This window comes from Vitis riparia, chromosome 8 (assembly GCF_004353265.1).
Source record: "Vitis riparia cultivar Riparia Gloire de Montpellier isolate 1030 chromosome 8, EGFV_Vit.rip_1.0, whole genome shotgun sequence".
Lineage (NCBI taxonomy): Eukaryota > Viridiplantae > Streptophyta > Magnoliopsida > Vitales > Vitaceae > Vitis > Vitis riparia.
Window position 1 is genome coordinate 10450808 of NC_048438.1, and position 25395 is coordinate 10476202.

General features: G+C 33.8%; 2 protein-coding genes across 3 annotated transcripts; one reads left to right on the top strand and one right to left on the bottom strand.

The window, feature by feature from the left end:
* Positions 1–565: 565 nt before the first annotated feature.
* On the bottom strand, positions 566–1509 carry LOC117919938. Its single transcript, XM_034837249.1, has one exon. It carries the CDS (start codon positions 1408–1410, stop codon positions 784–786), a length of 627 nt encoding a protein of 208 aa, XP_034693140.1. The 5' UTR covers positions 1411–1509; the 3' UTR covers positions 566–783.
* Positions 1510–6217: 4708 nt separating this feature from the next.
* LOC117921212 (WEB family protein At2g38370) lies at positions 6218–10422 on the top strand. 2 transcript variants are annotated; one of them, XM_034839044.1, is made up of 2 exons: positions 6218–6652; positions 8525–10422. In XM_034839044.1, the coding sequence occupies exons 1-2, from the start codon at positions 6407–6409 to the stop codon at positions 10064–10066; spliced, it is 1788 nt and encodes a 595-aa protein (XP_034694935.1). In that variant the 5' UTR covers positions 6218–6406; the 3' UTR covers positions 10067–10422. The 2 variants fall into 2 exon arrangements, with proteins under 2 accessions (XP_034694935.1, XP_034694936.1); XM_034839045.1 differs by having other exon boundaries at positions 6219–6652; positions 8528–10422.
* Positions 10423–25395: the final 14973 nt, after the last annotated feature.

Genomic DNA, 25395 nt, shown 5'->3' on the forward strand with positions numbered 1-25395 from the left:
TTACCAATTAACATATTCATAAATCAACTGACCACCTATTAATATCTAGAGTGATTAAATACAAAAACAGAAGGTTTCCCCTCCCATTCATTATGTGTGGGGAAGACGAAGGCAGAGCAAAAAAGATTCCAAAAAGCAGCCAGGCCAAAAAATTAAATATCGAGATAGGAACCTGCATCCACCTTTCCTCTTGGCATTAAATAATAACAGAGACACAGTGACAGAGAGATTCATCTAACCACAATGCCTAGCTTCCCACAACCACCACCAAACACAACCCCCAGCATATGCCCTCCTTTATTTTCAGAATAGCCAGTGAGGCACATCTCAAAATGCCACCACGCTATTAATCTTAGTATATGATGTCCCCTGGGTTTGCTTGGGATATGAGCCCTCTAATGCTTACGCATCCGTCTCTTTCTCCCCAAATGGTGATAATTATACTTGATAATTGATAGCAGTTTCTTCACTCAAAAGGAGAACTGTTTTAAGTTTTGACTGCTGTGAGATTTACTAAATTGAGCTACCCACCCACATGCACAAACTATTGAAGAAGAACCAGAGATGGTGAAGACTGAAGAACATGATTTACATTCATTCTAAAAACAGAATTATTTTTTATTTTCTGTTCTTTTTCAGATCAACAACAGCTATAACCAGCATGCATTTTTTTTTGGTTTTTTTTTTTTTTTGGTAGAAAACTCACTACCATACAAGAAATGAGACCCCACTCAGAAAGAAAACAAGTGTTTAAACAAGAAATGGAGAATCTTTCTAGCTAACTTAGGCGGTACCTTGGCCAGATCCATGGCCGACCATGGACAAGAAAGCCTTCTTCATAACCACAACCGAGCAGCGCCCTCTCAGCCCGCTACCCATGCGAAAGCACAAGGTTGAAGTAGGCGAAACGGCCTCCTCTTCATAATCAGCTCCGGAATCAAACGATGATCTTGAGCTACAACACCGCCTCCGCCTGAGAAAGTTTGGAGTCAATGAACCAGACATGGATGATGAGCGCGGCGAAGACCATGACGAACAGGACGATGACAAGGAGGGTGATGATAGAACATTCGGTTTCTTAGGATTATTGTTGTTGTGGTTCATCCTTGGGAATATGGAGTGCAAGAGATTGGATCTTGAGTGCTTTTTGTTGGGCTTCTTGTCCATGGAATTGGAGTAGTAGGAAGGTGGAGGAGTGAGAGGAGGAAGAGAAGACTCACTGAATGTGTATTTAGGGGTTCCAGGTTGAGACTCCCAAGTAAATGGCACTGCACCAGTCACTCCTCCATAGTAGACTCTCGAAGAAGGGTTGGCCATGGAGCTCTCTTTGGACAACAGCCTGCTGAAGAACTTGTCATCTTCCTTGATTTGGAGCCGCTTTTGGGGTACATCTTGCTCACTTCTCAGCATCTCGGGTTCCTGGGATTGTTGGAAATTCTCTGATTTGCAGAGATTCAAAGATGGAGAAGATGGAAAAGGTGGAAAGTTAGCTTGCAAACCTTACATTGAAGTCATATAATATATATATATACACACACATAATGACTCATGCAAATTGATTATTGACTTTAATGCCACGTGCCACGCGTATGGTCATTATTCAAGGACCCATAAGGGTTTTGGTCTGAGCATGTACACTGGATTTGTTTCCCAACCAGTCAACAAATGGGCAATTAAAAAGTGAAGTGTTATTATATTACAATGTAAGAGATGCCTCACATGCATGTTTCTCGAACAACAAGGGTTGGTTTATGGTTTATTGTTAAGGTCCGCATGGTTGGGTCTGTAGAAATAAATGATAGGGAAGGTAGCCTCATTGGTGGTCCATCTCTCCTTAAAAGCCTCTTCTCAGTTCTCACTGCTCTCTGGTTACATCACCCTCAATATCGATTTATTTTTTTGGACCCTTCTAACAATATATTTAGTTCTAGCCAAAGCACTGTGAACCAAGATTTGGAGTCTAAAATGTATTCTCAACGATCATAACATAAGATTTATCTTTTCTTGTTCTGATGAGAAGTGGTTGCCTATAATTTAGGGCACCACTCAAGAAAACGTGCTTCACCGAAAAGAATAGTGGAAAATGAAATTTGAAGCTTAGCAGGGCCACCATTAATTAATGTGACGATTTTCCCAAGCAATAGGCAAGGACTCGAGATTGACTGGGGGCTGATCTGCTACGATGACTACCTCTACGTACAGTCATTCCACTGTCATGGATGCCGAAATATTAAGCAAAAAATAAAAATGAAAACAACCTAAGGGAGATGAGAAGTCTAAAGAGAAGATCAGTGACATGCCCGAATGTGATTAGGTAACCGCAATTACTGCAGGGAACCCTGAGGTAGTATGGCAGTGATCTGTCAGGATGTGATTGGGTAATAGTGGAGCTGGAAGGCTACGAAAATAATGTATCCACCATCATTATACAACCACTGGGATCGCGACATATACAGCTTAGCGAGTAGTAGAAATGCGTGATGAGGATTACAAACGATTGTTTGCAGTAAAATGCCATCCCTGATAAACTTACAAAGTATATTCTAAGTCAGTATATGTTGGAATTTGAGAAAACTGATCATTTTCATTTCCTTTTATTTAGTTGCTGCCTGAATCTACATGCATTAGAATATTGCAGATGAAGCTAGTGAGATTAATACAGGGAGATGTTTGTGATGGGAAGGAAAAGAAATAATTATTATACATACCTTAAAGAGGACATAGAGTGTACTGGTCGTCAGTGGTGGAAATGATCACGGCATTCACCATTGAATGGCTGATAGTGAGGTACAACAGTGGCATTCGTAGTTGTTTTCATGGTATATGGGCCATGGGAAGGAAAAGTTGGTGAAGGGAACACCAGAAGAAAACAACGGCGAAGGGTGAAAAAAATTAAATAGTAGGGTATGAGCTAGATATAGATAGTGCTGTACGCCACTCAAACACACCACAAAAGAAGACCCTACATTTTGACCCTGGGGTGGATTGAACGATAGTGGATCCGACATTATTTGCTGTTGTGCTTGTGAATTTGGCTGAAGAATCTGTAGGTTTCCCAAGTCCAATGATTTCTATAGTGACCGCTGTTTCTAGTATGTGCTTGTTGGTAAGTTATGGCGTCCCCAAACCTCTCGATCTATAAAAGGCTAATCAACTGATTAATAGCAATTCCAACAGTGCCTGTTTTGGGTCATCCCACCTCTGGATCTATAAAAGGCTAATCACCTAATTAATTGATGGTTCGTACAGTCATGTTCTTGGTCATCCCATGAAAATGGAATACCATCGCCGACCTTACACACCCAGTGGGGCTCCCGAGATTCAAATCCATGTTTCGTATCATCCCATGAAAATGAAATATCATTCTCGGCCTTGCCCACCCAATAGGGCTACGAAGACTCAAAATCACGATATTAGACTTGGGATAAGGTTTTACTCATCTCGTTTGAAAATCAATTAGTTGTCGGTGATATCAATCTAATCCTCGGAATTTAAGACTACGCCTATCCACACTTAGCTTGACCCAGAACCAATGGATTTTGACTCATCTCATACAACACACCCATCTCAAAGTTTTAATTGATCCTGTGTTTTATAACAGCCTAACCATCTTTGATCTTACATACCTCTGCGTCCCTCCTACGTATGTAATTGTCTTTAAGACAAGGATTTAGCTATTTAATCTAAAAATGAATTAGAAGGACAAGGATTTATCTATTCATTTGAAAATTAATTGATTAACCTTATAGATGCATTCAGTAGATAATATCTACACAATTAAAAGTCCATCAATACATATAATCATTCATACTCATCTCAAAGCACCATCATCCGGAGGTAACCCACACTGAGATTTGACCCATCCAATACAGTGCACCCATCTTGAGGTTTTAATTTTGCTAAAAACAATTTTATTTCTAGAATTTAAGTTTTTTTTTTTTCTATTTTTTCATAACTTATTTAAATTTTTTAGTCAAAAAAAAAAATCAAAATATTAAATTTTTTGTAAATAAAAAAAATAATATAGTGATGTTTCTTTACTTTTTAATACTTGAATAAAATATACACAAACAACCAACTCAATACTTAACAATATTAAACATTAAAATTCTACTTAAAATTAAGTAAAAAAACAAACATCACACCTTAGTGAATGTTTTTCGAGATCCCAAAGAATCATTAGGCGAAGAAGATCATCACCGTTCTTCAACAGATTCAGTTTTGTATGGAGTGCTCCACTGTCCGGCCTGTTCAGAGTCAAGACTTCCAAGTTTCAGCTATATATAGCTGGGCCTTTTGCTGGGGCCTATTCAGAATTTTACCACATCAAGTTGGGCCCATTTGGGCTTGAAAGTGAACCCATTGTCTAAACCTTACAAGTTTTACTAAGAAAATGAATTCCGTGTTGGAAATACACAACTATGAAACTATAATTAAGTACAACTTGTATTAAAATTATGCTAAGTAAACTCCACTTTATTATGATGGGTTTAAGCTCCAATTAGCCTTCAACCCAAAGTCACCTGAAAGCCATGTAACACCATTCAACCACCACCACCCATTACTTTACGAAATGTACATAGACTTACTTGACAATGTTACGTCCCTGATGAACTACCACCATGTGAATCTCTTGCTAGCCTAAGAATTAAATATGAACTACCTTTGTGGATTTGAATTAAACACGAAAGGAAAATTTATATTCAAAAAATTATAATGTACTTAAAGTCAATTCTAGAGACTTACAGAGATTTAGAAAGATTTTGCAAATATTTCCTTCTTTTTAAATTCAACTAGATTTGGAAAGTTTTTTCTGAAAACAAATCTACATTTAAATTGTTTCCAAATTTCTTACAATATTTGAAAAGTCTCTTTTTTTAATTCACAATTTAAATTTTTTTTTCCAAATTAATTTTATTATGTGAAGATATTTTCTATTTTTAAAAATTTTAATATTAAGTTCCTTTTTCAAATTAATTTTATTTCTAATTTCTATATTTTCCAAATTAATTTTATTATGTGAAGAGATTGATGGAAAGTAGTGAATTAATTTAAATAGCTTATTCCAAAATCATTCAAGAATAGTCTCTTGAGGGAAATTGGCAGCTAAAAGTGAAGATATAACAGCAGCAATGTCTGCAAGTGCATTCCACTTTAAAGTTATTTTAAATTCAAATACTAAAGGCTAACGGCACTGAACCTGAAGGACCAGCTTTTACATAACTTTCACACCAACGGTCATCTCATCATGCCGTTCCGCCCGTCGGAGCACTGAGGAGATTAAAAAGTGCAAAGCAAACTAAGGCTTGTCCTGAGGGTCGGGACCAAGCCCTTTTCACTTGGACCCACGGCCTAGGATTTACATGTGCAAACTCTCTACATTTGCTCAATTACCTCGATGGCCTAAAAGGGGAAGCAAATTTATATATAGGAAAGCAGGCGTCAAATGCTATAATCATTTATTTTTGGCACACCTACGACTGCTATTTTCAGTTGCACCTAATCCTTCCGGGGGCTACATCGGTCGGTGTGGATGATAAAATTTCTTAATGGACACGCCAAATTATACTGTGGAATTAATGCCCATTAATACGGCACCCAAATTTGTAGAGTGGTCTAATTAATATTAGATCCTTCAAGTCATCTTCCAATTTTGAATTTATGATAAAACCATACAATAGGATAACGCCAATTCAATGTTGAATGTTTTGGGTCTGCAATATGGACGATAAGTGCGACATAAAAGATGGGACATGCAATAATAATTATTAAATAAGATTTTAATTAATTAGTAGTGACATTTTCTTGGACACAAGGCCATAATTTAATTTTCAGACGCGACATCATTGTTCTTAATTTCATAATTAAAAAGATTATTATAATAGCATATTTGGATTTTTACTGTGCCACCAAAGTGGAAAAACAGAGGGGTAACGTTTTTAGAAGGTTAACGCGATTTTGGCTAAAATCAAGGACAAATGTATTCACTGCTTCATTTGTCCGTTGGGCTGGTGGGAGCGTAAATCACACGCTCGTTAAACGCGTCGTTTCGAAGCTCTCACCTGTGAAGTCCTTTCCCATTAGGGGTAAAGGGGAAACTCATTTTTTGTTTTTCCCCGGCTACTTCCGTAAAATTTTTGGGAATTGGAATCCAAGTAGGGGCTTTTGGGGAAATTCAACTTCGAACGGTTCAGAAATCAAATGGACGCTGTTGCTTTTTTTCCCTCTTTTATCTCTACAGAGACTGTGGGAGTGGAGTACTGAGCTTTGATTTTCGCCCCACTCACGCCGACATCATCATTCATCGCCTCCATTATAGCCCATACACTCGCATTCTCTCATCCCTAAATTCTAGAGTTTCGGTTTCTTGATCTCAGATTGTGTTTCTCAGCTGTTGGCTTTTTCAATGGCTGAAACCCTAAAGTTTGGTACTGGAGTGGAAGTTGGAAATAATGGTGTGGTTGATTCGGGCGTGAAAATGGGGAACCCGAAGGGTAGGAGTGAAGCTGGTTCGGAGGAGTGGAAGAAGGAGGGTGGGGGCAGGGGGGAGATCGACACGTCAGCGCCGTTCGAGTCTGTGAAGGAAGCAGCGAGTCGATTTGGTGGAATCGGGTTCTGGAAACCCAGTCATTGCAAGCTCTCTGAAGCTGAGGTATGTTTATTGTTTCTCTATTCACTTTCCTCCCGTTTGGTTGGTAATCGGGAGGAGAGAAAATGAAGGGAAAATAGTAGGAAAATGCTTTACAGAACCAAAAACAAAAAAGGCCGTTTAAAGCTTTTTCCTTCTTTTTTTCCTGTCATTCTTTCTCGGGAACCAAACGGGGCTTTCAGTTCTGTTTTTCGGAGCTTGTTTGAGTGGGTTGTTACTCTCTCTTTTCTTTCTGATGGGCAAATTTGAAGTTGAATATGAATTTGCAATTGCGATATGAATAGTTTCTTGTTCGTCGATTTCGATGGAGCAAACCATAAGAACAGGTTGCTTAAATATTAATGTATGTTTTTAAGCTTACCTGTGACAATTGAAATGCGATTCTTTGATATCTCTTTCGCTAACGTTAATTTTCAACCATACCACTTTTTGCCCCAAATGTTGTGGCTTGTGCTTTTTAAATTTAGTTGTGATTTTGCATCTAAGACAGGAGATCTGTCTTATGGAGCTATGGATCTCGTGCGTGGCTTCATATCATTAGCTAAATGTATGAGAAACACAAAATTAAGACACACGGCGCCAATATAGGCTTTTGATATTTGCCTTTTCCTTTTTTATTTAAATAAGAGGCCCTTTTCTATTGGTGGACAAAATCATTGCTGTGAAGTTTATAGATGGAAAAGTTCATTCCCTATTTGGTCGGTATTGCCGCATTACATGGGTCAATTTTATAATTGTATTTTAATGTTAGTGTGCCACACTAGAACATGGGCTTATGAGTGCCCATAAAAAACTTCCCAAATTTACCGTTAGGGCAAAATGTAGTTGTTGGAACAAACTGTAAGACCTCGAGTTTCAAATTTAGGAATTAACACAGGAAGTGAAGAAACTTGTCTTATAAGAAAAATGAAACTAAATAAACCAATCACCATGCCTCAGGGTGACAAATGGAACCTTAATCTCTTCAATAAAATGGAGAAGCAAATGATTCAAAAGGAAAGCACATCAATGTAGAGAGTATTGCCATGGGAAAATTAATGAAACAAAGTGAAGTATTAGTCAACCTACTTTACCTTATAAGACATGGTGGCTACTGGCTAGTCCTATGACCAGGGGATTAACTCTGAAGAAGTTTAGAGTGAATGTAGATGCGATAAATGAATAAAACCTGAAAGGCACCTTGTTGTTGCACCCAGGAGGTATTATATAGGTTAATTGGGTAGATTTTTAGGGATTCCTGAAAAGAATAATTAGGAAAGCGTGAATGTAGATCTGGAGTGGTTAAGAAAAGTAACTGGCAGGGTTACTAGCTTCTAAATTTAGATTGCAACTGTTTCTAAATGTAAATTTCAGATTTGGTACAATATGATGTTTACACCGACATAAATGGAGGAAAGTTTCAGAGAACTTGAGTGCAATCTTCACTGGTAGCACCAAGTAAATTTTAATAGTCATCTAGAAACACAAGTGAACTTGAGTACAGCATGAATTCATGTCACATACACGTTTAGATATGTGGTCATAAAGTTCAAACCTCCATCTATTTCTAAATTTGAAGCTCATTCAACCATGCAACGCTGTGATGTTGTGTGAAACTCTAGGAAGCTTCTTATGTTGCAACTCCACCAAATTTGGACTACCTGATTCTTTGTTTCTGGGGCTTCCATATCAGAAGTGTTTTTTGAGGAACAAAAAAAAGAGACGTAATGGATTTTCTTTGTGACATCTGTTTACTACTGGGGCTTCCATATTCATGCATTCACATATCAGACTGGCTGAATAGAAAATTATGAATTGTAGGCTTGGAAGCCTGCTAATTGTTTGTTTCTACTCGTTTTATATGATTCTATTTCTGAATAATTTTTTTAATAATAGCAGCGTGGAATTGAAGAGGTTGACATTGCTCAAGTAGAACAACATGCAGCACAGTTGGAGAAAGATCTTATTTTGAAAGAAAGGGAAACACTTGATGTCTTAAAAGAACTGGAAGCCACTAAAATGATTGTAGAAGAACTAAAATTAAAGCTACAAAAAGAATCATCTGAAGTCACTGCAATTCTTGAGACAAATTCAGATGATAGGATTGTGACCCCCATTGTGCAAGAGGCAGAAATGAAACGACATGAGAATCCTGAAGCAGATCAACAGCATTTGGCCGGAGGTTTGATGCTGTGTCCATCTTCAGCCCCAGGTTTAATCTTAATGGAGCTAAAACAGGCTAAGTTGAACCTCACCAGAACAACAAATGATCTTGCTGATATTCGAGCTTCTGTTGAATCATTTAACAAGAAAATAGAGAAAGAAAGAATCTCACTTGAAAAGACCCGAGAGCGGCTAACTTTGAATTCCTCAAAAATTTCATCTCTTGAGGCGGAGCTAAATCAAACAAGATTAAAGGTACAACTGGCAAAAGATGCTGAAATCAAAGGCAGTTTTGACAACCCTATGGATATTGCAAGGGAGCTCCAAAAATTGACTTCTGAAGCAGAAGATTTCAAGAAAATGGGGGAAGCAGCAAAATCAGAAGTTTTGAAAGCAATCTCTGAGATTGAACAGACAAAAGCTAGAATAAAAACAGCTGAGATCAGGCTAGTTGCTGCCAAAAAAATGAAGGAAGCCGCTAGAGCTGCAGAAGTCATTGCTCTTGCAGAGATCAAGGCTCTATCAAACAGTGAGAACTCACATGGAGTTCTCCTGCAAAAGCCTGATGGAGTAACTCTTTCATTTGAAGAGTACTCTGCCTTAACCTGCAGAGCTCGAGAGGCTGAGGAACTCTCTAAAGGGAAGGTAATTGAGGCCATGCTTCAAGTTGATGAAGCAAATATTTCAAAAGTGGAAATCTTGAGGAGAGTAGAGGAAGCTACTGAAGAAATCAAGACCAGTAAGAAGGCATTGGAAGAAGCTCTGAACAGAGTAGAGGCTGCAAATAGAGGGAAGCTGGCTGTTGAAGAGGCTCTTCGGAAATGGAGATCTGAACATGGTCAGAGAAGGCGTTCTGTACAAAACTCGACTAAGTTCAAGAATTCCTACCCATCCCACCATCGGAGAGATTCCCGCATGCTTGATGTGAATGGACTGAATCTGGTTAGTGATGGCCCAAGCCCTGTTCTAAAGCCTACCCTATCAATAGGCCAAATACTGAGCAGGAAGCTTCTTATGCCAGATGAATTTGAGCCAGGAATCCACAAAGACAAAAGCACTGTGAAGCAGAAAATGTCACTGGGTCAAATGCTTAACAAACAAGGTGTTGACCTACCCTCCCATTGGAAGGCTGAGAGAGAGAGCGTTCCCAAGCAGTTTCCTGCAAAGAGAAAGAAGTTTGGGTTTGGTCGGTTCTCTCTCCTTCTGACAAAACAAAGTAAGAAAAAGAAGAAGTCAACCACAAATTCCAAATGGCATGGCAGCTACATGAATTAATCTAAGACTAGGGACTAACTTTCTTCTCCTTCCTCCTACTCCCATCCCTCTTTGGTTCTTCCTGGTTTGCAATTACGTTATCAAATGGAATCTCACCTGGAACTGGCTGTTGCCCAGACGCTTGATAGTTGTATTTTTGTAATTTGTATTGCCCTAGCTTTCACCCATTTCAACTTGTAACGGTGCCCTAGCTTTCATCCTGTTGAAACTGGTATCGTATGAAGTAGCACCTACTATATGGTATTGACACGGTTGTACAAAAGGAAGAAAAGGGGGAAGGTGATGATTTATTGCTTGAACAAAGAAGTTTGATGTATTATCCTTCTGAATGTCAATTTGATTCCTGTTTCATGCATGATCATATTGAGCCAATGGTAACTTACATGCTGAACATTAAAATCTGGAGGCCCATCTTGGGATTTTTTCAATATACAAATTGTTAGGGTATATTGACAACTTTGAGTCATGCTCATCTTGCTCTTACTCCAGGCTTGTATGCTAGCTCTGAGTCTGCCCATATCGAGTATCATTCTGTCGGAGAAAGGATGCTAGAGAAGCTCTTGGATGTTGGATTTATCTGATCATCGAACCTATTCCAATTCAAAGACGTGTAAGTCTTTGGAACCAAGCTCATTGATGATCTTAACAGTCCACGAACTTGAAGGGGATGTTAGAAGTTAGAAGTTAGTTTAGTCAATTCCTAAACTCTAGGACTGTTGTTAGAATTTGCCAAGTTATCAGATTAGTTAAGAAGTTTTTAGCTTCTAGTTAGTTCCAAATGCTTATTCAGAGTTCTCGTAATGTTTTTGAGAAGCTTTTCACAAGTTCTAATCTTTCGAGTTTTGATTATTAGCAATAACATCAAATAGCACCACACGATTTAGAGTTTGTTTGAAAGTTGAGAAGTCGGGGATGATTTTGAAATGGGTTAAAAACGTTTTCTAATGCTTATAACTAATTTTTTTTACTCACAAAATAAAATGAAAATCAGGTGTTTGAAAAAAAATTTAAAGCACTTTCTAAAAATGTGGAGATTCACTTAAATTAATTCATAGTCATCGATTTATTAGATGATTATTTAAATAAATAAATAAAATTATCGTACGATACATTATTAAGAGTGTGTTTGATAATGATTTTAGAAAACGTTTTTAACTTTTTTAATACTTGTGTGATAAAAAATTTGAAGTGTTAGAAAGATTAAAAACACTTCTTAGAATTATTATCTAACGGATTTTAAAAGTGTGTTTGACAATAATTTTAATAAGTTTTCTAACATTTGTAACATTTGAAAATTTTCATTTTTTAAGTAATAAAAATATTTAAAATATTTCTTATAATCATTGTCAAATATATTTTAAAAGATAATACTTCTTAAAAGTGTTTTTAACTCTAAAAACATTTGAAATGTTTAAAAAAAAAAAAAACTTGTGCTCGGTAACATTTGAAAAAATATTTTCAAAAGTTTAGAAAAATACTTGAAGCAATGAAAATTGCTTTTTCAAAGAAATGCTTCAAAGAAGCTTCTTATGTCAGATGAATTTGAGCCAGGAATCCGATAAAGACAAAAACAGTAAAAGAAAATGTCACTGGGGTCAAATGCTTAACAAACAAGGTGGTGACTTACCCTCCCATCGGAAGGCTAAGAGAGAAAGCGTTCCCAAGCAGTTTCCAGCAACAGGAAAAAAACTAAAAAAAAATTAAAAAATATTAGATATTTGATAAAATTTTAAAATTATTTATAGGGTTAAAAAATTATTTATAGTATTTTTTGGAAAAATAATTTGAGACAATTCTTCTAAAAACACTTCTTAAATAAATGCATTCATTAAAAAAATATTTCAAGCAGAAAGACTCCCACACGCAATAGAAATATGGGTTTGGTCCATTCTCACTCCTCCTGATAGAACAAAGTAAGAAAAAGAAGCCAACCACAAATTCCCAATGGCATGCCAGCCACATGAATTGATCTAAGATTGGGAACTGTCTTCTCCTTCCTCCTATTCCCCATCCCTCTTGGCCTCTACTGGTTTGCAATTATGTTTGCTAGGGTTGGTAACGTGTTTTATCGGATGGTATTTCACCCATATCTGGCTGTTGGTTGTATTTTTGTAATTTGTATTGCCCTAGCTTTCACCCATATAAATTAATGTTGCCCTATTGAAACTGGTATTGTATGAAGTAGCACCCAAAAGGAAGAATAGAAGGGGAAAGGTGATGATATATTGCTTGAACAAGGAAGTTTGATGTATCAGACCCCTCTGAATTTCAATTGATTCCGGTTTCATGCATGGGCATATTGAGCCAATGGTAACTTATAATCTTAAGGTCCATCTTGGGATTTTTTTCAATATACAAATTGTTAAGGTGAGTGCATCAGTCCCTGCTTGTTGCAACCTCGTCTTGTATTGTGACAACTATGAGCGTTACTCATCTTGCTCTTTCTCCAGTCTTGTATGCTAGCACTGAGGCCATGGTTCAAAGTCGCGGTATCGGTCACTGACTCGGAGGGTCCCGAGGCGTATCGGTCTCGGTGTATCGACCTGGTATCGGGCGATACGTAAAATAAGCTAATTAGAAAATTCAAAAAAATATAAAAATATTATGTAAATCATCAGAAAAATATATACAATTAAATAAGCTCAAAAAATTAAAAAAATAAAATTGTCTCACATTTAACATTATTTAAATAGTTATAAAAGTATCTATTCAAAGTTATTTATGATAATGCTAATAAAAAGAAAGTTATTTTATTTCAAATATAATAACATTTTTACTAACAACACATACAATACAACAATCAATTCCATGTTGAATGACGAGGGGGTTCAAAATCATCTTCACCATCAGTCCTACGACGAGCATACAAATTGGGGTGGCAATTCCCGTAGTGAGGATATGATTGAAAGAGTGGTTCATAACTCAAATATGGTGGGGTGAGATGATTGACTTGATGATCCATAATCAAGAAAATATGGTTTCGAAGGCTGTTCGGGATCAACACCAGCTTGATAGTATCCAAAACCTCGATAAGCAATGCTACTGCTACTAGAAGATTGATCATATCCATATGAGTCACTAGCTCGTGTTCCAGTATTTGAATATCCCTCTGGATGCATCATTGGAAATTGATTAAAATCATTTCTACTAAAAGTACTGGAAGAGCTATCACGGTCTCTAAAGTTGTGATATGATCTATCATCTACCCCTCTGAAATACGGCCTTGATCCTATACCCAAATTTTGTAAGTGCTCATCAATACGGTGATCATTTGATCTATGATAATCATGCCCACTAGAATAATCATCATCACTGGGAAATGTAGTTAGTCTTTCCAAATGCTTTCGTTGTTCCCATATCCATGGTCGATATCCATGATATGTATCTTGTGTGGCATAGTAATTTTCACCTCCTTGTGCCCATGACATGCCAGGATCTACTTGACTAACATAACCGCCCCCAATGCTACCATCTCCCCCAATACCCTCACTAGTGCCACCAACTCCTCTATTGCCCCCACTAGTGCCACCACTCCGCCTACTGCCCCTATTGTCACCATCATCACTACTAGAACTTGAAGAAATTGTTCTAGAAGCCTTACCTTTACGACGAGAATCAACATCTCTTTCTCTACCTTCTTCATTAGTGGGAAGACCTTTATCCACCCAATCCAAATTATCAGATGATAAAATAGGCTCCTCTCCTTCTCGTATCCACTCATCTAATATATCATCATCATTAAAGATATGATTCAGATCAATTGGATTGTATAAATCTTCATTGCTTCGCTCTTGCATCAAATTCTTAACTCGAAGTCGCATATTGTAGTGCACATAAACTAACTTATGCAACTTTTTCATTGCCAAACGGTTGCGCAACTTTGTGTGAATCAATGACCATGTGCTCCAATTTCTTTCACAACCTGATGAAGAACAAGTTTGGCTTAAAATTTTAACAGCAATCTTTTGTAGATGTGGACCTTCGTCGCCATAGTTGTTCCACCATTCAGCTATAATAAAGAAAATGCATACTTATTAATCACTATGATATATTTAACAAAAAATGATGATAACTTCTTATTTGTAATAGACATAAATGTATTGAGTACCTGGAAGAGATTGATTTATTGCTTTCTTTGTGAGTGCACTTCCAAATTCTCCTTGGCCGTCAACAAATAATTTCACCTACATCATTAACAATTTTTTTTTTGTTAATGCACATTACATATACAAAATGCATTATATAAAGGTCACAAACTATTATTATACCTCGTTAATAGTTTTTGCTTGTCTATCCAAATCTGGCTCTAATCTCTTGATAACCTCCTTTAATCCAACTTTAATTTCCGGATGGTTGGAGAAATGCTTTGAATATTGGAACATTGGATTTAAAAAATATGCTGCCATAAGTTAAATAATGATCGGTTTATAATAATTTGTACTTAAAAAATTAATAAAAAAATATATAAAGAATTTTTTTATTACCTGCAGCATGCAAATGTCTGTGCAATTGACCTTCCCACCTTCTATTAATGACTTCCCAATACTTTTCCCATTGCTTGACCGATGCCTTGATAGCCAATTTAGCTCTATCCATTGCTTCATAAATGATTGATAGTGTGGGCTTTTTATCTTGATCAACCAATTTCAATACTTTGACGAGAGGTTCCATGATGGTTTGAACTTCTCCGGCTTTCTTCCAAAATCGATCAGTTAAGATAAGGTTGGATACCTTATCTCTTACATTTTTTCTGCTCCTATCTTTATTGAATTCATGCCACTCATTTGTTGTGCACATTCTCTTCAAATCAGCCTCATAACGTATAAGACTCTCAAGTGAAATGAATTCAGTGGCAAAACGGGTTATTCCTGGCCTTAACAAATCTCTATCCTTGGTGAACACTTTCATCAAATTCACCACTTTCAAGCTATTATAAATAAATCCTGTGATCATCTTAGCTTGATCTAATGTCTCCTTAATCTGCTTCATGCTTCCAATATCTTCAAGCATTAAATCAATACAGTGGGCTGCACAAGGAGACCAAAACAAATGCTTTCGCTTCTCCATCAACAACATACCGGCTGCTTTAAAACTTGCCTCATTATCAGTGACTACTTGAACAACATTTTCCTCCCCAACCTCCTCTACAACTTTATCCATAAGGGAAAAGATGTAGTCTGCTGTCTTAGGTATGTTGGTAGTGTCAACTGAAGAATGGTATATCATACTTCTATCACAATAAATCATGAAATTGATGATAGGCTTTCTAGTCCTAGAACTCCAACCATCACACATGATTGTGCACCCATATATAGGTCATTTAGCCTTCAATGTTGTTATGTATACCTCAAGTTCTTGCACCTCCTCTTCCAAATATGTATTTTCAATTTGGTATCCCGTGGGACCCTTGATGCCTAGACCTGCTTCTGCTATGGTATCAATCATTGATTGATAGTAAGGCCCACTGTTAGCTGCATTAAAGGGTATTGCATTAAAGAGAAAGAATTTAGAAATAGCTTTACCCACTTTCTTCACGCCTTCAGTAGAAAACAAGCTTTTTATTGATTTCTGTTTTGATAGGAACATGTAGGGATCAATTCCTTTTGGAGGTATGCTAGCTCCTTCTCTTACACTGAAGCTACGTGTCAGTCCACGCTTAATCCTAGCATTAGAAGGTTGTGAGGAACTACCACCTTGCTGATGCTCTTGTCCACCTTCTTCAAAAATTCGACGACTTTCTTTCATTGCTTGTTTCATTTGTCTTCTTTCAAAATCAGCCATAGCAACTTCCTCAATTTCATCATCAGAATCACCCTCGTCAATTTCATAGAAATTATCTCTATTCAAGGAATTCAAAAGTCGTTCTTTTTTTTCTTTAACTGTGCTTTTTCTTTTGAAGTATTAGACATATGTTGTCTAACACTATGTGACACTTCTACCGGTACACGTGGACATCCTTCCACTTGTCCAGATATATGTGCGATGTGTTGCTTTAATCTTGTTATACCGCCATGTATAACTTTCCCACAATATTTACACTTTGTGGTTCTTCTACTACCACCAACGGGTTCTGCATGCTCCCAACCAATATCATGTTTTGAAGCCATTTTGAAATTTTAACCTAACCATGTATAAAAGGAAAACAATTTACTTTTCAAATTGAATATATATAAACACATTTATATAAGAATTATAATATTCAATTTTCCACTCACTTATATGTTTCATATTGTTGCCATATAAAAATAAATTGTACTAAAAAAGCAATAAACACGATCTCACCTAAGTTCATCATCTTTTGTTTTCCACTTATTTATATTTTTTTTTAAATTAAAATCAATGTAATTGACCATGTAAATGCATACCCTTCATTCCGTATTATTAAATCATTTATGATTATTTGAAGAAAAAAATTTCAATAATGATTAATTTTGTATAGTAATTTAATTTTGCAATATAGTATTAATGTAATTGAGTAATAGGAAAATTTTTTGTCACTAATATAATCTAAATTTATTTATACTAATAGAAAATTGAGTGATATTTTTAAAGTATTCAAGACAATTTCTTGTACATTATATTTTTAAAAATTTAAAAATTCATGAAATAATTTAAAATTATTAATTATGTTTTATTTAGTTTATAAGACATATAGGAACAATATTTGAAAAGAAATAATAGATTATATATAGTAACAATATTAAACCATATATAGAGAGTATATATATTAATTTGAAAAGGAATAACATATTATATATATGATATTATAATAAAATCATAGGTTTATTTATTTTATTTTTATAAAAAAATACTATTTTAGCGTATGTTAGAAACATAAAAATATTAACATCTTTATCATTTTTTGGGTTAAAAATTAATAATAAATATTTAAACTAATAATTTTCATAATATTTTATTTAAATTGAATAATTAATAAAGTTTAACTTTTTAAAAATGAGTCAAAATTTTCATTCCATGTACTCATTTAGAATTGAATTATCAACATAATATTATAAAAAAAAATTATTTTATATGTAATTAATTAGATTGGTTTTTTAATTTCAAAATTATTTTTAAAAATTAAAAAATTCATGAAATAATTTAAAATTATTAATTATGTCTTATTTAGTATTTGAAAAGAAATAATAGATTATATATAGCAACATATTAAACCATATATAAAGATTATATATATTAATTTGAAAAGGAATAACATATTATATATATGATATTAAATAAAATTATAGGTTAATTTTATTTTATTTTTATAAAAAAAATACTATTTTAGCATATGTTAGAAACATAAAAATATTAACATCTTTATCATTTTTTGGGTTAAAAATTAATAATAAATATTTAAACTAATAATTTTTCATAATATTTTATTTAAATTGAATAATTAATAAAGTTTAACTTTTTAAAAATGAGTCAAAATTTTCATTCCATGTACTCATTTAGAATTAAATTATCAACATAATATTATAAAAAAAAAATATTTTATATGTAATTAATTAGATTGGTTTTTTAATTTCAAAATTATTTTTAAAAATTAAAAAATTCATGAAATAATTTAAAATGATTAATTATATCTTATTTAGTATTTGAAAAGAAATAATAGATTATATATAGCAACATATTAAACCATATATAAAGATTATATATATTAATTTGAAAAGGAATAACATATTATATATATGATATTAAATAAAATTATAGGTTAATTTATTTTATTTTTATAAAAAAAAAATATTATTTTAGCATATGTTAGAAACATAAAAATATTAACATCTTTATCATTTTTTGGGTTAAAAATTAATAATAAATATTTAAACTAATAATTTTTCATAATATTTTATTTAAATTGAATAATTAATAAAGTTTAACTTTTTAAAAATGAGTCAAAATTTTCATTCCATGTACTCATTTAGAATTGAATTATCAACATAATATTATAAAAAAAAATTATTTTATATGTAATTAATTAGATTGGTTTTTTAATTTCAAAATTATTTTTAAAAATTAAAAAATTCATGAAATAATTTAAAATTATTAATTATATCTTATTTAGTTTATAAGATATATGGCAATAATATTTAAAAATGAATAACAAATTATATATAGCAATAATATTTAATTATATATAGAGATTACATATATTAAATTAAAAAGGAATAATATATCATATAAATTAGGAACATTGACTTCCATTAAGATTTGCAGGACTAAATCCTATTAAATCAAGTAATAAAAGTATCAGAATTTCGCTATCTGCTTCTAACCTATTTTATAATTGAATTAAATTATTCAATATAAGTTTATATGAATTTATTACCTACGGTCAAACAGGAGACCTCCTGCCCAAGTTGCCCTAACCCCCTGCCTCTGTTTCTTCTTCTTCCCCAACAAGTCAGCAACACCGTGTTTTGCCTCTTTCTTCTTCTTTCCCAAAACAACAACAGCCCTTACACAGCAACACACGTTTTGCCCTCTTCTTCTTCTTCCCCAACACAGCAACACCACGAAGATGCTCTGATGCACTGATGCAGCCGGCAGCCCTCTGTCTTCTTCCCCAAACCACGAAGACGCAGCCTCTCGTGGCACGATCTGCTACCTTCCACGGTTCCACCAAGCATCGCACCAAAGATGAAGATTATAGACTCCGGCAATGGTGGATTTCTTCAACTGAGCCTCTTTTTAAAAGCTTTTGAAAGGGTCACGGACTCACAGGTTTCTTTCAAATCTTCACGGGTTTTTTTTAAATTTCATAGGTTTCATAGGTTTTCTTTTGCAGAGGAATCTCTGATTTCTCTGAAAAATCAAGATTTGTTGTGGGGCTTTTTCCAGAGAATCTATTGAATTTTTTCCCCGAGTTAACCGAGTTAACTCGGAATATCGGTCGACTCATCCGAGTCCAACCGATTCAGGCCGAGTCTAGGTATCAGGTATCGGACTCGTCGCGGTCCACTTCGAGGCGGATACGACTCGGCCGAGTCGTACCGGACTCGGCCGATTTTTTGAACACTGACTGAGGCTGCACATATTGATCATCATTCTGTCGGAGAAAAGATGCCAGAGAAGCTTTTGGATGTTGGGTTTATCATTTATCTGATCATCAAACATTTTCCAACTCAAAGATTTCTAAGTCTTTGGAACCAAGCTGACTGATGATCTTAACAGTCCATGAACTTGGAAGGGGATGTTAGAAGTTAGTTTAGTCGATTCCTGAACTCTAGGGCCGTTGTTAGAATTTGCCAAGTTGTTCTAGTTAGTTCAAAATGCCCATCTCAGAGCTCTCCTAATGTTTTTGAGATGCTTTTAAAAAAATCTATGTTTTCTCAACCTTTCCACAACTTTTTTCCCAATTTTGTTTATTACCAATAACATCAAATATCATTGCGCAGTTTAGAGTATGTTTAAGAGTTGGGAATTATTATTATTTTTTAATTTCTTTGAAGAGTTTTTCTTTTTACAAGAAAATTAGGCTTTTGAGTAATTTTTTTAAAAGCATTTTTAGAAGTGCGGAGATTCACTTAAATTGATTCTCAAACAATTATTTATTCAGTAATTATTCCAATATGACTTTTTAATTTTATAATACATTATTAAAATCATTACCAAAGTCCTTTTACTTTATATCCAAATGATAGTGTGGACCCGCATTTTCGATTGCTCGATACGTTTCCCACTCGATGGGGAGCTCGATTTTTATTTGAAAAAAAATGATTTTTATTGATTAAGAAAAAATTGACTTGGAGTCGCCACTTATTTTTATTTTATTTTTAAAATGGTAAACAAAATAAGAAAGAAAAACTCTAAGTGTGACTCCTTATTTTTGGAAAATACGGTCTGCGAAAAAAACCGGATCGGGTTCGAGGGTCAGGTTACTCATCGGGAAGGTACGGTAAAGACCGTAGCATCCCTCTAAGCTCCTAAAGTCGGGTCTCTACTAATAAAATGAAGCAATCATGACATTTAATTAGGAAATCAATGAATGCCCGGAACTATCATGCACATATGAGAATCAGAATATGCATAGACAACAACCAAAGTAGAAGTGGAGGCGTACCTGATCAGCAAACGGCAGCACGCTATCACAAAATAGGGTTACTGCACAAACACGGGTTGATTACATGCATATCATGGAACATAACAAATCAATCGATTAGTCATGAATTCTCATATGTAGGGTCCCCACCAAAGCCCATTTTATCTTGCTTGAATCAATTCCGATAACTCTATTGTTTGGAATTACGGAAATTGATTCATTGCTTACTTCAAAACATTTAAAAAAAACAGAGGATGTATGAAAATGGCTTGCCAGAAATAAAAGTGGCAGCAAAGCTTTGTTGAAAATGTGATTTTGGAACTTAAAGAAGCTCTAAGGAAGAAGCGTGAGACAATTGGGACTATTTGAATACCAGGATTTAAAAGAACTTTACAAAACGGGATTCCGGATGTGAGGTATCCGAAGAAGGCGGAACGTCGGTCAGGCAGAATTCCGGATGCAATATGTCCTGGTAGAATGGCGGCGGAGGGAGATTTCTGGATGCGATATGTCCGAGTGGAATGTAGGTGGGAGGAAATCCGGATGTGAGATGTCCGGGTAGGATGTTGGCAAAGAGGATTTTCCCGATGCGGGGAGGCGTCCGGGTGGAATGGCGCTGGAAGAATTCCAGATGCTATATGTCCGGGTGGAATGGCGGTGGAGGCATTTTCCAGATGAGAGATGTCCGAATGGAATGTAGGCGGGAGGAAATCCGGATGTGAGATGTCTGGGTAGGATGTTGGCAAAGAGGATTTTCCGGATGTGAAGGCGTCCGAGTGGAGTGTTGGCGGAGAGTATGAGATACGTGGGGGTTCACGCAGGATGAGGATAAATGGGAATAGGAGTGGAATGATGGATGGGAACGTAGGCACGTTGGATAAAATGATGAATAATAAGTGAAAATGGGTATAGGGATGCTGATGAGGTGAGCTTTGCCGCCATGACATCTACCCCAGATTTTCTAGGATCTCCTTCAAGCAAGGATGAGAGAAATGGATGCGTACCATGACGGACATCAAGAAATTGGAGAAGTAGAGAAACAAAGCGTAAAAGAAGATGAATAAATGAAGGAAAATCTCAGAAAATCCATTTCATGAACCATCTATGAACCTTCAGTGCAGGTGGGAAACCATATCAAATGCAACCACCCTCATGATTCTCAAGCATTACATGATCACAGCAGGAGCATATCAAATTAAAAGATGGACGAATTTATGCAAATGCAGGCATACATATCAACAAACAGATCAGTGGCCTTCAATATCCACCCAAGACAGCATTATGTTGTGGAAAATCAATGAATAATGAGAGATGAGGAGAAAACTGTGTACGTACTTGGTTCCCTAAGCAAAAAGAAATCCAGCCTCAGCTCTCTCAATCACTCCCTCTTGGCAATGGAAGACCTCCTAGAGAAAATCTCTTCTCCCATCTCCAAAAAACTCCCTCTAGCAACCTCTTTTCTTCCCCCCTGTGAATCTCTTCTCTCTTCAAAAACCTTCTCCTCTGCGTGAATGCCCCCTACTCCCAAAAAACTTCCTTATTCCCCTCTCCTTTCTTCCTCCTGGTATCTTCCTTTGCAAGCCACTCTCTGCAATGCTGTCACCCCAAACGATCTCTGCAGCAGCCACCTTTTCTGCACCACACCTTCTGCAGCCCCCTTTTCTGTCCTCTCATCCACGCCTCCTGACGGCCTGCGGGACCCCCTTTCAGAAAGCTCCTCCATGTGTCAAAGTCCTACTACAGCTTCAAAAAGCGAGGTTGATTCTTTATGGCCACTAAGGATGTGACACGTGGCCCGTTGGGATAGTGGCACCTGGCTAAAAAAATGATCTGCAAAAACAAACAGAGAAAAGTGACCCATGCCTAAATGGGAGTCTAGAGATAGGTTATATTTGGTTTTCATGAAAATTTAAAAGAAAAAAGATAAAAAGGTAAAAATGATAAGGCGGAATTTTAGGTGGTGTTTATTTTTTTACTTAATTCTAAATAGAATCTTAATGTTTAATAGTGTTAAATATTGGGTTGTTTGTTTTTGTAATATTTTATTTCTATTAAGTATTAAAAAATAAAAATAAAAATCAATATGTTATTTTTTTCTATTTCGAAAAAATTATATATTTTGGTTTCTTTTATTTAGTAAAAAGTTTATAATAAGTTATAAAAAAAGTAAAAAAACAAATAACCTAAATTCTAAAAACAAATTACTTTCAGTAAAAAACCAAAAAACCAAACACCACCTTAAGGCTATTAGTTCTTAGAAAATTTGAGGGAAAGAAAATAAAGAGAAAAAATGAAAGAAAAAAAAAATTAAATTCAATAAATTATTTTTACTAAATAAATTTAAAATACATAAAATTTGAATTATATTATATTTTATTTTTTGTATTATTTCATTTTTTTTATATAAGAAAATCATTTTTTTTTACCATTTTTTTTCCTTGATCTTTTTCCAGGACTAAATATAGCTTTAATGAATGTAAAATTAACTTTTGAGAAGAAATATCTGTAATCCATCCAAAGATGTCACACAACCACAAAAGGAAAGCTTTATAAATTATTATATGATTAGACAATGGAGAGGAAAGGTCAAGAAAGAAGTTAGCAAATTTGATTTAAGGATAAAAAGTTCAAGAAAGAAATTAAGAAAATTTGACTTCAAAAGTTGTAAGTTAGATCACGGTCTATTTACTAAAGAAAGTGACAAACCATTAATTATTTTTTATGTCAATGATTTAATGATATTTTCGTCAAATATTGTTGCAACTAACAAATTTAACTCACAAAAGTGTACAAGGTAAAAGGTTTAGGTCCAAATAGATGTAGGTGGTATTTGTTTTTTTAGTTTGATAGAAATAAATCAAATAATTTAACTTTTTTTATTGAGTTAAAAATAATCAGTTAATATCAACCAATATAATTAAATCGAATCTATTAATAATAAGTTCCCTTTAATTATATTGATTGTTATTAACATATTATTTTTAAATGGATAATAAAACTAAATATTTTAACTTTTTTTTATTCAACCAAAAAACAAATATGGTTGTAGTCTCGGGATGAAATGTGTGATATAAAATAATTTTTTTTAATAGCATTATGTGGAGAAACTTTTGAAGAAATTTCATCATTTTTAATTACAAACCTAGGAGCACATCTTTGGATCCTTACCATAACCTAATACTAAACGAAGGTAAACTAGCGACACAAATGTACAAAGTTAATGTATATAATTGATTGTACTAAGTTGAAACAATATTTTTAATGCATAATTTATGGTTAAAAAAAAAATTAATAGAATTCTTAAGTAATTGTTTGATAACTATTTTTAAAAACAATTTTAAAAAATTTGTTTTTAAAAATTAGTTTTTGATTTTTGTAAAATAAAAGTCGAAACCTAAAATATTTTTAACTTATTTTTAATATTTTCATATCAAGTGTTTTATTTTTTAATCATTATACTTATTTGTATAATTATTTCTTAAAACAACCCTTAGAAAATAATAGAAAACAACTAAAAGATTTTATCTGAAAAACTTCATTTTGTTAATAGTTTTTTGTTATCAAATGTGTTTTTTATGTTTTTTATTTTGCAATACAGAAAATTGTTCTAAAAAATAATTGTCAAATAAATACTAAATGTTTGGTTTATGAGAATTTAAAGAAAAATGTAATCAAAAGGGGAAAAAATGGATTTAATAAATCTAAATCTAACTGAAATTTACATTTATAAACTATATTTTAAAAATATTTTTATTAAAGATAATCGTAATACTTTTAAAATTTTAGTTAAATAAAAATTTGACAACCATTTACACTTGAGGGTTTACGTGAATTTTTTACTTTTTTGAGATACACCTAAAAATAAATATTTATGTTCAAAAATGTAATTATTATATGTAAATTTTTATTTCTTTGAAGAAACAAATGAAGATTCTTGGAAAAATTTTCAATTCCAAGCTAACAAAAATAAAATTATTTTTAGATTTTTACAATGATGAAGCTTCATGAAAAGTGAGGCCTTCATTTCAGTCATTTTAATACTAATTATTTTAACGAAAATAAATGGAAATAACTTAACTAATAGAAAAAAATAAAAAAATAAAAAAATCATACTTTCAATCTAGTCTTTATCTTATTCGTCTTTATCTTCGATGAACAAAATTGTCTAGGCTTCATATGCTGTGGCATTGAGTCTATTAATTGAAAAAAAGACAGCATCTTAATTGGCACGCTTCCTCATCGTTCTTCCATCACTTCGCTTCCTCCTTCACATCAAACAGCTCATCTATTTCTAGAGTTTTGCGTATGATCAACTTCCACATTAATTTTTTTTTTAATTATTACTATAAAAAATAAAAAATAAAATGTTTATTTTCTCCATGCATTTGTCTCATCACCTTTTAATATATATATAAAAAGTAAATATTTTATGGAGAGAAATGAAGAAATTGTGTACTTAGCAATGTCTTACATGTTGCTTGTTCCTCATACTTGTCCAATGGGTTATGATTAAACCCCAACTTCCTTTTCCATATGGGTGTTTGCGTTCAATCTTGTGCTACAATTTTGTACCGACGTGGGTATTTTCATTTTTTTGAGGGAAAGGTTTGGAACAATACCTCTATGTTGGATGTTATATACGACCAAAACCATGTGAAAATATAAATTTTTTTTTAATGATTATCCTTTTTTTTTTTTTTTTTTTTGGATTATTCCAAAATATTATAATTATCTAGAGTGTACGTATAATTTTTCATTATGATGTAATGTCTTAATAAAATAAAAAAGAAAATCTTAATCATGACTCTTAAAAAAACCTCAAAATATAGCTTTTTTTTTTTCGTGTAAAACACAAAAAAGAGTATATGATTTTTTTAACATACTTCTGTAATTTTTTTACTAAGTTATATTTAATTAATGATTATTTGAACCTATTTAGAAAAATAATTTTCATCATTTAAAATCATTAACTATAATAATTTTTTAAATAGAATACAATTTTATTATTATTATTATTTATTCCCATCTCACATCCAAACTTTTTTTTTTGGGAAAAATAATGATGATATTGATTATCTCAATTAATGATTTTGAAAGAGACTTGAGGACGAACATAAATAAATATTTTAAAGGGGTTTAAATAAAAAGAAATTTTAATTCTTGAAGGTGGTTTTGGATAGGGTTGATGATTTTAGGATTTATATTAGATTAATGGGGAATAGATAAAGATTTGTGATAATATGAGAAAGATGTGGGGAGTTATTCATAATTCTTAAAAATTCGT